The 12,500-nt window shown below is 39.1% G+C and overlaps 2 protein-coding genes and 1 long non-coding RNA gene across 3 annotated transcripts in view; 2 read left to right on the forward strand and 1 right to left on the reverse strand.

Annotated features, from left to right (window-relative positions):
- LOC138012616 (nidogen-like) overlaps positions 1–2,897 on the reverse strand; it is a 19,734-nt gene extending 16,837 nt beyond the window's left edge. Inside the window, exon 1 of the mRNA XM_068859438.1 lies at positions 2,698–2,897. Coding sequence (XP_068715539.1) covers positions 2,698–2,767 — 70 coding nt within the window. The 5' untranslated portion in view covers positions 2,768–2,897. The remainder of the gene's footprint in view (positions 1–2,697) is intronic.
- On the forward strand, positions 797–8,013 carry LOC138012618 (uncharacterized). Its single transcript, XR_011125062.1, has 3 exons — positions 797–1,143; positions 7,175–7,306; positions 7,874–8,013. It is a non-coding gene; the product is annotated as an uncharacterized lncRNA (long non-coding RNA).
- An 885-nt stretch (positions 8,014–8,898) lies between these two features.
- The window catches only part of LOC138012617 (protein rolling stone-like), an 8,687-nt gene continuing 5,085 nt past the window's right edge, over positions 8,899–12,500 (forward strand). Inside the window, exon 1 of the mRNA XM_068859439.1 lies at positions 8,899–9,104. Coding sequence (XP_068715540.1) covers positions 9,021–9,104 — 84 coding nt within the window. The 5' untranslated portion in view covers positions 8,899–9,020. The remainder of the gene's footprint in view (positions 9,105–12,500) is intronic.

Consider the following 12,500-nt stretch of genomic DNA (forward strand, 5'->3'; position numbering starts at 1 on the left):
GCAAATCAGTTATTGTCTAGATTGAAAACACGGACCATGCTCTGTAGTAGAACAGGGCAAAAGTAAATAGGCAATCCGAGTGAACCCAGCACCCGCTTTTAATTATCCTACTGTGTGATCAGTTGGGTCTTGTTCATATGGAGAAATGTTGTCCCGTTTAATAGGGCCACCATCCCAGCAGAGAAAACTTAAGCGAGAGTTTACGTAACCCGGCAAACGGTGTTGCCCTGTTAAACCAAGTAAAGATCGAGAAATAGGCCTTATTCACGATAGCCGCCATGTTGGTTTTCAAATTATCATCCAAATTAGCCATGTGTTATGCGCGCTGGGGGGGCAAACATTGGAAAAAAAGGCAAATAGCGGAAAATCGGCTCCTCGAAATATTGAAATAATATTGCTAAAAGCACATTTTAGAATTTAGAATTAAGTACCTTTTATAATTTTTATAATTTTCGTTATCTGCTCATTTTTCACTAAAAAAAAGAAATTTGTATAATCATTCTATTTTACTACTTATGTGATAAACATTCAATGAACGTGAGACAAGTCATCTGTGTGGCTAAGATGTTCGTTATAACCTATCGAACTTGTGTTGTTTGCCCCCTCAGAAGTCGTGTAGCTAATTTGCATGATAATGGCAAATCCAACATGGTGGCTATCGTGAATAAGGTCTATTACCGTAACCCTATCTCGTTAAGAAGGTAACACCACCACGCGGGTCACCATTCTAGAACAGCGACCATTTTATTTTTCGCGTAAAGGGTACGCTACATGTTTATGGGATATATATGAAAAAAGAAACTGATGGGCCCAGGGTGGCTCTGCTGGTGAAGTGACCTCTCTAGACGGGAAAACATTTTCCATATCACAGGAGTAAAGCGAGCAGCTGATACTCTAATCTTCCCATTCGCGTGCGTGACACTAGTTCCGCTGACGCTACAAAGCTGTCTAGAATAACAAGAATTGATTGTTGTTACGGCAATTTAAGGAAACTAAGGACAATTGAGACCATTGTGCACATAACTATTCCTCAATTGTGGTGGAGTGGACGAAACTGCTAATGATTGATGAAGACCGAGAGAATGAAACTAAACAACGTTGCCGAAGAAAGTTGATTGTAAATTCTAGCTGTGATCAAGCCAGGTAACTATTAATTATTTTGTTTGAAAATGGTACGCACAATTGGTGATTGTTTTCTTGTCAGTTGGTGGTGATATCTGCAGTTTATGTCTAGTACTCAGTAACGAGTATTTGACCTGCCCTGTTGTGCTTTTCCCATAATCAGCACGGACAGCTCTTTTATCGCCGGCTCTAAACGCTGCATATCGATTACAAACTCGGTTGTCCAAAGGCAACCAAGCTGGGAATGTCAAATTAAGGATCGCCTTTGAGATTAATCGAGAACTGAATAAGGAAGCTATTTTTTCAACCACAAGCATTAAAGATATTTTCCAATCGCATCAGACGATGCCTGCCTGTGACCTGTTTAACTCTTCAAGTTGGGACTTAATGAAGAAAAATATAAATTGATCCCATCTATCTTCATCTAATTATTGGAATTTTCTGTTATCGAAGTATGCGGCAAAAAATAAGAGACTCAGAGGGTTTCAGTTCGCTTCGGATTATATAGAATTGGGTATTGGTGGTCTATGGAAGACCGCGATGTCGATATGGGAGGCAAGACTTGATGTTGACAATGTCGTGTGACGGTTTGGCGAAAATTATCAAAGTCAAAGCACACGTGCACGATGAAAAAGGACTCAAGCGACTATGTTGAATCCCTTTTCATCCTTATCTTGTAATAACACTAATTTTTGAAATGTGAAAACTTCGTCTCCATTCAAGTTATAAACTACATAAGCAGAAAATAAGACAAGAAGAGTCTGAAACCTTTCAAATCGTGCAAAGAGAATTTTTGCACTACTTAATCCACTCGCGTGCATGAGAGTTCAAAACAATCCCATCATGATCAAACGCTTATAAATGACGTCTACTGATAAACTGCAGCCCAATTTGTCGTTTAGCAGAAAATCGCTTATCAGAAAAATTGGAACATGTTTGAGTCGATAAGAATCATAACTATTAACTACGCCTTGGTGTAAATGGTTTACCGCCATGCCTTGTGAGATAAACTCCAAGATAAATTCATGTCGGGTTGGTTAGTTTATATACATCTCCTTTAAATGACCACTAAGGAAAAGGATCTGCGACGGCGGGAGATGGGCGACTTAGCATATCTCCTAGTTTGCGTTGATCTGAAGAGCAGTTTTATAACTAAGGATGAGCTGCAGACGCTTGTAAATTGCGTTATGTCAGAGACGAGAGGTCAAAAGGACATACTTGTACGGCAAAGAATTGAAAAAATAAGGCCTGTCACATGGAGAAGAAGGAGTGGAGGAGAAATTTAAAATATGTTTCATGATCAAAACTGTTCTCATGTTCGGGCCACTCTGGTAAATGTTGGAGACTTGAGAGAAGTTTGCTGTCGGATAATAAAATGGCAAGTAGTCTTAGAGAAATTGGCTCTTGCAAAAGCATTTCGTGGCCATAGACAGAGAGAATAATGTCTGAATGTTTTACCAAATAAATATAAGGTCCTCTTTGGCCCGCAATAGATCAAAGAGGAATTACTTGATTCTGTTTATTGTATCAAGCCATTAACTTTAGGATCGAGGCCTTGTGGCAGAGAAAGCTTACCTGGCTTGGTTGTTATCAATAGTGTGATTCCAAGAGCCACGAGGCAAAACAAGCGATCACAACTCGTCATTCCACCTTGGGCGATGTTTTATGATAACCGGTGAGTCGTCTTGGGGCTTGCGTGGGAGAATTGTAAGAAAATGGCACATTAACATCAAAATGCTCTAAAATATTAACATTTGAATCCTTCGGTGGTTTATGTTTCGATCGCAGTAACAATGTTTACACTTACGAAGATGTCAATCTTTCTAGAATGAAGATCGAGTTGAAATGTGACAATGTTTTACCTTCAGTTCCGGTAAGTACCTAAGGGTGCATCCCCCCCTAATAACTGTTAATCCTCATTTGGGATTAATTAATCAATAAGTCGTCTCTCCCAACAATATCAATAGGTCAACAAAAACACGCTTGCGAGAGTAAAGAAAATTATCACGTCTCCTCGCCCTAATGTTATGTAGCTTCTTCCAATTTTCTAAAATGCCAGAGTCATGTTGTCTGCGATATTCACATTCCTAGTTTATTTGATACTTCAATTGTTTGATTAATTAGTTTAAAGAATTTTTTCCTGCACCTTGTCTTGCGCTCAATATTTCTCCTCACCCGTGAAATTTAATGTTTTTCTTTATTCAAATGCCTAAATTTTTCCGCACTTCTTGTAAATAATCCACGTGAATGGCGCCGCTTTTGACCTTTTGACCTGCGGGATGACAAGCAATGACAAATATTTGGGTGGGCACAGCCAGTCCCTGGTATTGTCTCAAAGGTTACATCACCAGTGACAAAACCTCCATTGTTGCATCAGATAGTTTAGACTTTAAATTCACAGATACTAGCCGGTTATGAGAATGGTGTCTGGTCATAACAGGGAATTACTTTACGTGGGTGTCTCTGTTTACGCGATTTTCTAAAGGATCGGGAAAGTTCAAATCCTTCGAGTTTTAGTAGCAATGAAGTATCAAAAACAACAAAAAAAAATATATATATATATATATGTGTGGCGTAAAAAACCGGTACCGTAAAAAAGCCGTTTTTTTACAAATATATATTTTGTAAAAATGCAGCTTTTTTACAATTATATATTTGTAAAAAAACGGTCCGATCACCATAACTTTCCAACGATTTATGGCAGTGTCCTGACTATTTTGTTTTCTCGTGCTAGCCGCATAAGTATTATTTATTACTAAAAATCACTTTCCCAAGCCTTTCATAAGTGCGGCATAATGCGAAACACCGTTGCCTTTCATGTCACGCCTTGTAAAAGTGCAGGAAATTTACAATTCAGTTTTGTAAAAAAACGGTCCGACCGCTATAACTTTCCAACGATTAATGCCAGTTATGAAAGGCTAGGAATAGTGATTTCTGGCAAGAAATAATACTTATACGGCTAGTACAAGCCAACAAAATATTCAGGACACTGGCATTAATCGCTGGAAAGTTATAGCGGTCGGACCGTTTTTTTACAAAACTGGTTTGTAAATTGCCTGCACCTTTACAAGGCGTGACATGTGAGAAAAAAGTTTTTGGCATTATGCGGCACTTATGAAAGGCTTGGGAAAGTGATTTCTATCATAAAATAATACTCATATGGCTAGCACAAACCAACAAAATATCGAGGACAGTGGCATAAATCGTTGGAAAGTTATAGCGGTCGGACCGTTTTTTTACAAAACTGAATTGTAAATTTCCTGTACCTTTACAAGACGTGACATGTAAGGAAACAGTTTTTCGAATTTTGACACTTCTGAAAGTCTTGGGAAAGTGATTTCTATCATAAAATAATTATTATATGGCTAGCACAAGCCAACAAAAAAATTCAGGGCCCTGGCATAAATCGTTGGAAAGTTATAGCGCTTGGACTGTGTGTTTACCGCTGTGAACCTGAACCAAATATTGTCTCGAATTTATACGTTGAAATTAAACTGATTGTGATGTCGACAATAAAAATCATGTGTATGGCTAACATAGGCTACATAAAATCACATCACCACGGTATTTCAGTAGGAAGAGCTCTAAGCTTTCTCCATCGGTTTCAGAAAGATAAATTATGAATGCACTGCCCGGCACTCTAAAGCAACGAATGGTTTACACTACTTGATGCAATGTATTAACAGTAACCGTTGTAAAAGCCGGTTTGCTTAATTATTTACGGCTTCTGTACTTGCTTTTTTCTACACACAGATATTTCTGTTCAAAAGCAGCTTTTCTTACAAATATATAATTGTGAAAGTGCAGCATTTTTACATAAGAAAGCAGCTTTCTTACAATTATATAATTGTAAAAAAGCAGCATTTTTACGTTAAGAAGCAGCTTTTTTACAAAAATATATTTCTGTAAAAAAGCAGCTTTTTCATAATTATATTTTTGTAAAAAAGCTGCTTTTTTACACGGACCGTTTTTTTACACAACATATGTGTGTATATATATATATATATATATATATATACCGTAGAATGAAGAAATGAAACCCATCCCGTTAATCAACTGATTAATTATAGCGAATGAAAAACATGAAGAATTGCCCTGAGCGGGATTTGAACCCACGTCCCCCTGAATACCGGTAGGGTGTGATGACCACTACACCATCAGGACAACCACGCTGGCAACGCAGCTATCGAGACAGTGAATTGGCCTATCGTGAGTATCCCGGGATTCTTTCACGGGTGGGATGGGAAAGCCTAAACCCCTTCATAGCCTTAAACCTAAGGATCGACTAACGATTCACAGGTAAACACCAACTCAGGCATCAGCTAATCAGAGGGATCAAGTTAATGATGCAGGCTTATTTATATAAACCGTAGAATGAAGAAATGAAACCCATCCCGTTAATCAACTGATTAATTATAGCGAATGAAAAACATGAAGAATTGCCCTGAGCGGGATTTGAACCCACGTCCCCCTGAATACCGGCATGAATAGCGGCAATGACTCATATATATATATATATATATATATATATACATATATATATATATATATATATATGAGTCATTGCCGCTAGCAGTTGCGCATGCTCACTAGCTCGCTAGTTTGAGCACTCTGGCATGACTTGGATGTACCACATGTGTGGGACATCTGGGGTGGGTTTATAGCTTAACCTCCATCTTTGCTATCAGCACTGCACTGATGAGGCCCAGAAGGCCGAAATTGTACTGTCTGCAGTTAGTTATATATATATATATATAACCTCACAGTCGTACAACCAGCCTTGCATTATTATTATGTATTTATGAGAAATCAGCCTCAGAACTAGGGTAAACATTGTAACAAGAATCCAAGAATCCAGCTAGAATTGCAAAGTTCTCTTCACTGCATTACATTTTAAAACTCCTGCATGATAGAATCCACGGTAGTGCAATCTTGAGCAGGGGGATTCGCACAAACTAACTTTGATAGAACTTATTTGTCTCGCGAATGTGGCAGTGCATGCGAACCGATCAATAGCCGGAAGATCATCCCATTTCTTCGGAGGACGTCCGACTCATCATCGTTGTTGAGAAGCAGACGAAAATAAACAGTGTTTTGTTAAAAAATAGATTATTTGATTCTGTTAATTGATTCCTTGATTGACATTTGATTACCTTAAGATTAGTAACATTATTAAGACCGGATAACACGCAAAAAGTTCACGTTTTTCTGGGACGTTTTGCCAACGGATCTATGCTAACCTGCTTGTTCACCAACCTGTTTTTATATTTCTGCTAACCTGTGGTACCGAAGTTTGAGGACTGTTTAATCTACTGGATATCGTCACAGAAGTAAGTGATCGATGATGTGAGATCTGTTGAAATCAAGCGCCGTAGTCCGTATTTTATTTTAGTTCATAGAAGATGAATTTATGTAATATTTTCCTTTGTAGATCGAAAAAAAGACATTAAGAAAATTATACGATTTGAATAATCCAGTGGATTATTAACCATTTTTCCCCGGAACAAACAGAAATGAGCTTGACATAGCTCTTTGCTACTGGCTAGTAGGATACAAAGAAAACTATTTGTAAGAACTTCCTCAGTAGCCAGCATTTTTGTAAACTTAAATCTCTTCATATAAATACCTTTCATTTGAACGGTTTATCAAATTTAGATTGGGGAAATCAATTAATTTCGGTCAATGGGCACAGTGGTGACCAATCGTGAGTCCTATTGCGGGTAACCTGCAGAACAGGCGAATTAGCGCCGGGTCAGCGCGATTCACGAGCGCGCGCGCGAAGCGCGAGAACTGTTCTGTTCTGCGGGTAGCTAAGCGATCTTCCAACGGTTGCTGTAACGCGGGTTGCGAATAAAGCCTCATGCGATGGCTCTCGCCGGAAGCAAATGTTTGCAGGGTTTGGCGGCCCTTAATTCCTTCTCAGTGTACAAGCGGCTCGAATGAAGTCGAATGGGTAGCGGAGGTATCGTCCGTGATCTAGGCGGAATTTCGAGGCGATGGAACCCTTGCGAACGAAATTTAATGGCCCTTTTATTTCGGTGATTACGTTTAGCGGATTCGTTTGGTGCCCAATCTTAGGCAGGAATATATAGAGGGAAAAGAAGAGGAACCAAAAACCACCTAAATCGCTCTTAATCGAGCCAGAAATCGCAACAGATGCAAAGAAACACAAGACTGAAGCAAGGTAAGCTACTTTTTATGTTAAATCGTAAATATCATTTTTCAATTTCGAGAAAAACCGTTTTCCCGATACAAAGCCTTATGTTTCTACCTTGAATAATATAGTGCTGTACAGAAACTCATGTATTAAGCTTTGGCGACCTGTGGACAAACGGAATCAAATACCATCTGAAGTCTACTGTCTATCCTTGCCTTGCACCTGACGTCATTGGCGGCCATGTTGGTGTACTGAACAATAGCGAAAAAGTCTTTTGGGAACTTGGCTCTATTATTATGCAAAACGCGAGTGACATTTTACTTTTGTTTTGTAAACCAACATGGCCATCTAATCACGTGAGTGCAAACCAAGAATATAAAAGGCCAGTCTCAGTCCAGTCTCAGTTGTCGTTTGGCCGCTCAGTCAGCGGCAATCGTCAGGATGTCGTAGATTAGCCTCGCACTAGAATAAACGGTTTTTCTCTTCCGAGTTAGGATCATTCCACCATTACCCGTAATCTTATCTTGAAGCTACAAACATGAACTCGCCATACGTAAGGTAGTACGCGGAGATAATGATCTTTCATGAATGCAGGAGTAAAGAAGACCTCGCCCAGAGCTTACGGCGAGACAAGTATGGTCAAATTCGTTTGTCCTTGTCACTTATACAAGCTAAATCTCTGTTCACCTCTACATGATACAACAGCAAAGGAAAAACCAGTATTACAAGAAAGCTCCTCCAAGGTAAGAGATAGCTAGTCATATAGCTCGCTTTCAGCCACAGAGCTCATCAGTTTTGCACACAAGCTAAGCTTTTTCCAACCAATCACATTGCCGTACGAAAAAATTGAGCTGATTTACCATGCCCGGGGGGGATTTTTCAGTTCCAAGCATAAGAAACCTGCGCATCTGCAGAAACAGCATAACTTTCCGCAGTGTTGACAGTTTTCGAGGAAATACCAGTTTAACTTATTTAATTGTTGGTGGTCCCATAAAATAAGGCAGCCAAAGAGGAGTTCTTAGCATCAGAAGAGTTCCGTGATGTTTGCGGAGGGCAGAGGGCGCCCGGGCCATCCGAGAGAAGGCGTTAGTTCACTCAAACGCAGCAAAACATTTAGGGAGGGGAGGGAGAGAAACTCGAACAAAATTTGCAGCCAACATGTGTAGCGCCAAAAACAAAATGCAGGACGTCGACATTCAACTAGCTGTCAGATTGTATCCACGAGTTTGAGAGAATGACGCAGTATTGCAACTCAGTGAGAATGTTAGCTCATGTTCTATCATCGATGATTGACATAACAATATTCCCATTGATTCAACCTTAAATTAGCATAAATTTAATTAATGTTCTCTGTCGTGGTCTTCAGAATCTTTGAGAATGAATACATTATCTTTTGATTTAAATTTCTTTTTGTTCTTAAAAACACGCAACAAACAACTCATGTTGTTTTCAAAATGGTGCTGGAAACCTTAGTGAACGAATCGCTTAGCGTCTTTTTCAGATTTGCTTTTTTTACAGTCCCTTAAAGTTCAGTGTTGGTCCTAAAGTCTTTATTATGACGGATAATTAAAATTCAAAATGAACATCAGTGACATCTCGTTTGGCTATGCTTCATTGCATGTCTGAGCAGCAAATTTGCACGTTAAAATTCTTTCTTGTAGTACGCAGTGTTTTCTTCACGCGTCAATTGAGTTCATCGAGACTGAGTCAAATGTAAGCGCAAAATCAACTTCTGTGGGAAATGCCGTGTCTTTGTCCAGAAGAGTTCGCGTTTAGTCGCCTCAAACTCTCACACCCTTATTACAACGCCTTCGCAACATCACCGGTAAGCAGCAACATCCATAATTTTCTGTAACCACCTTATCTCTGTCGAGCGAATGGCTCAAGCAATTATGAAGATGGCCCTTGACTTACCTCTTAGTTTTAGCTACCATCACTCAAACTTTAAATTTAAAATTAACCGCCGTTCCTACAAAGAGTAAACTTACAAACTTAACACGCTTGTGGACGACTGAGTCTTTGGAATATTATTAACACGGAGATAACATGGGTATTTACTTACTCTCGTCAAAAGACACCAATTCTTTGAGAGTTGTTTCTCCAACGGCCAGCTTAAGTTCCTCAGTGACAAGCGACTAAATTTTGTACAAAGCTTAACGTACACTGATTTCCTGGAGGTTTTCTTCTAATTACCTTCACTGGTTCCTCTAATTAGGCTTCACGCGCGCTCCCAGATCACCTTGAAGGGCGATTAGTAGGAAATATTTTTTTTAAAAACTTCTTTGGTTCAATTTGGACAATCAAAAGCTTTATTTCAGACTAATTCAAAACTCTAAAAGTAAGGGAAGATCGTCGTAGGGTCCAATAACACAAAGTTAATTTATGCGAATCTGTTGTTCACTTGTTTGGTGGCGGTACATAAGATCGACGTTGAAATAATTGGACCCTATTCTGGCAAAACATACCAAGTACGTACAAACCATGGTTACACAAGACCTTTGGAAACCTATCGTTTCTCATTTTCATAATATTCATCACACAAGCATTTTCAATCTTCTCTGAAAATACCTTGGTGTGCTGTAGTTTAAACTATTATTTACGGTTTATGGCGCCATCACCCTCAAGTTCATGCGTTGCGAAATTATGCAGAAAGCGCACTCTGTATGAATCTTCGCGCTTCATCAAACATTAACCAATTAACCTCCAGGGATAAGCGAACTGGCTTGCTATCATTCCAAGAGAATTGCGAATCCACGTGCTTGCTCTGTTTTATTCTCTTCCTTCCTTCCTTTTCTTAAATGAAATTTCTCAGCTTAACAACTTTCATTCAGTTGTCATTTTGTCGCCTGAGCGACGATAAAACCATGACATTTACGGATTTACTGAAACCTCTGTACCTTGAAGTGCTCATTCAAATGGGACATTTGTAGGAGTTATTTGTTACTTATTGTGTTACGGTGTTCTCGGATGATAATGTCCTCTCGTCTCTTCGGTAAAAGCGGGGCCTTATTTGGGGTTATCTGGATACAAGATATTTAGATAAAAAATATATAGAAATACGGGATATTTGGGGGTAAAATTAACGAGATACAGAATATTTACAGAAGGGATTCCGGGATACCGAGCATCAAACTTTCGTCAAAACAATAAAATAGGTTCGTTGGTCATTATAGAAGGCACAAATAGTGAAAACGATACCTACAAATGCGATTATTTGCATTTGTCTATCAAATATATACAATATTTAACAATTATTGGACGAGGTTGAGCAAAAATATCGTGATTTGTCACGGTGGCGAGCAGATCAGTTATTTGCCGAAGCCGAAGGCTGAGGCAAATAATTAATCTGCGAGACACTGGCAAATCACCATATTTTGCGATAACCGAGGTCAATAATTGTTTTATCATTCGATCACCGAGTTTGTTTTTTGTTTTTGTTTCCGAGAAGCCGTTACCCTGCGAGCAGAGTCTCTTTCGATCTTCCTAGATAAGTCGGGAAGAGGAAAGTAGACTCTACTCGCCGCCTCCACATTATTTGATTTGCCGCTCATCCAAAGAATTGGATGAGTCAGTCCAGTTTCGACTTGTCAAACCTGTTTTTTTTTATTTTTGCGCATGATCAGTCGCCACGCGTCATCAATATTTTGAAATTTACAACAGCGTGGCAATTTTAACTGTTAGAATTCCCATGAGTTTTTCCTATATGTGTCGGTTACAGAAACTAGCCTGACAGAAACCTATAAATTTTTCAGTAAAAAAATAAAATGGCATTTTTAAGATATATGGACTATCTTGAGTTTCCAATGAAATGATTCCTTGATTGTCGTGTGTTTCCCGGAGTTGTTCGAAAATATTCCGACTTCTTCTTCTTCTTCGTTTTGTGGCTACTGGTCACGCGTGACTGACACCGGATACATAAATTTTCAATTTTTAACGCATGCTCAATACAAAATGTGGAAGCGGCGAGCAGAGTCTACTTTCCTCTTCCCGACTTATCTAGGAAGATCGAAAGAGACTCTGCTCGCAGGGTAAGAAGCCGTAAGCGCGCGCTGCCTTGCAGAGTCGAGTAATGGCACCAATCAATTGGTTTCTTTCTCAGCATAATTACATTTGAAGACTTCAAATTGTACTTACAGTCAAACGTTTAATAACACTAGGCATCAACAAAGCTGAAGAAGTTCACAGTTTTCAAAGCGTATCCCGCTTCAGCATAAAATCTCTTCAGTACATATGCATTTGCCAACTTCGAGTGACTCTTCGTCTACCTTTCTTTCCTTGAGATACTCTCGAAATACGTTGAGTGCAACTTTTGTTCCTTTCTTAGTATTCTCACTGTTCTTTCGATCAACTGAAGATGTCGAATCATTCTCTGACAGCTCGGGGAACCGATCTGCCATTTTCTCAATCTCGTTCCCAGAGTCTTCGTTCCCCTTGACCAGCGGGTCGGGTTACGAGAGACTCTGGGATGATCCGTCACTATTGCGCAGGCGTAGGCGTAACGCAAAAATGGCGGAGAGAGTGGAGGATTTGTTTCACGAGGGCATGCAATTTTCTTTAGCGAAATTAGGATATCCCAACTTAGAACTGAAAAAGGAACAATATGACGTGTTGGAGCGATATGCCTGGACAAAAATCTGTGCTAAATATGTTACCAAAGGGCTGTGTTGTCAAGTGTTGCCAGGAATTTGTGTAACGTGGAAATGTAAAGCAGATTGTGTCGCTGTTGAATGCACTGATCCGGGATTAGTTTCAAATGTTAAAGGACTGTCTTTGTTTTGTATCGTGGAAGATGAATGAGAGCGAAACACCAGACTCTAACACGAGATTCTTTCCAAAAGAATAAATTATTCTTTTAATCATAAAGCTATGTCTTCGTTGAAGGATCTTTCACGTTAGATTCTTCGTCACCAGAGAAGGTTTAGGATTCTTTTCAAAAGAAGATGAGTTCTTTGGGTAATAGTTTCCTTGCTGTTCTAAAGAAGTAGAGGTCTTAAGGGAAGTATCATTTTGCTGCTTTTCATTATTTTGTATAAAAAGAAAATGACTGTTCTTCACCAAGTAATGACAATTTTTGAATAGAGATGTATACTTCTAGTTGGATAAACATGTTGGTTTTTAGAATCCATGAACATATAATGTGCTTTCCAAATTTAGGAAATATATATACATTGTACATACATACACAGAGCAATACATACAAGCCATAATCACAAAAACAACT

The sequence above is a fragment of the Montipora foliosa genome, chromosome 8, assembly GCF_036669935.1.
Source record: "Montipora foliosa isolate CH-2021 chromosome 8, ASM3666993v2, whole genome shotgun sequence".
Taxonomy (NCBI): domain Eukaryota; kingdom Metazoa; phylum Cnidaria; class Anthozoa; order Scleractinia; family Acroporidae; genus Montipora; species Montipora foliosa.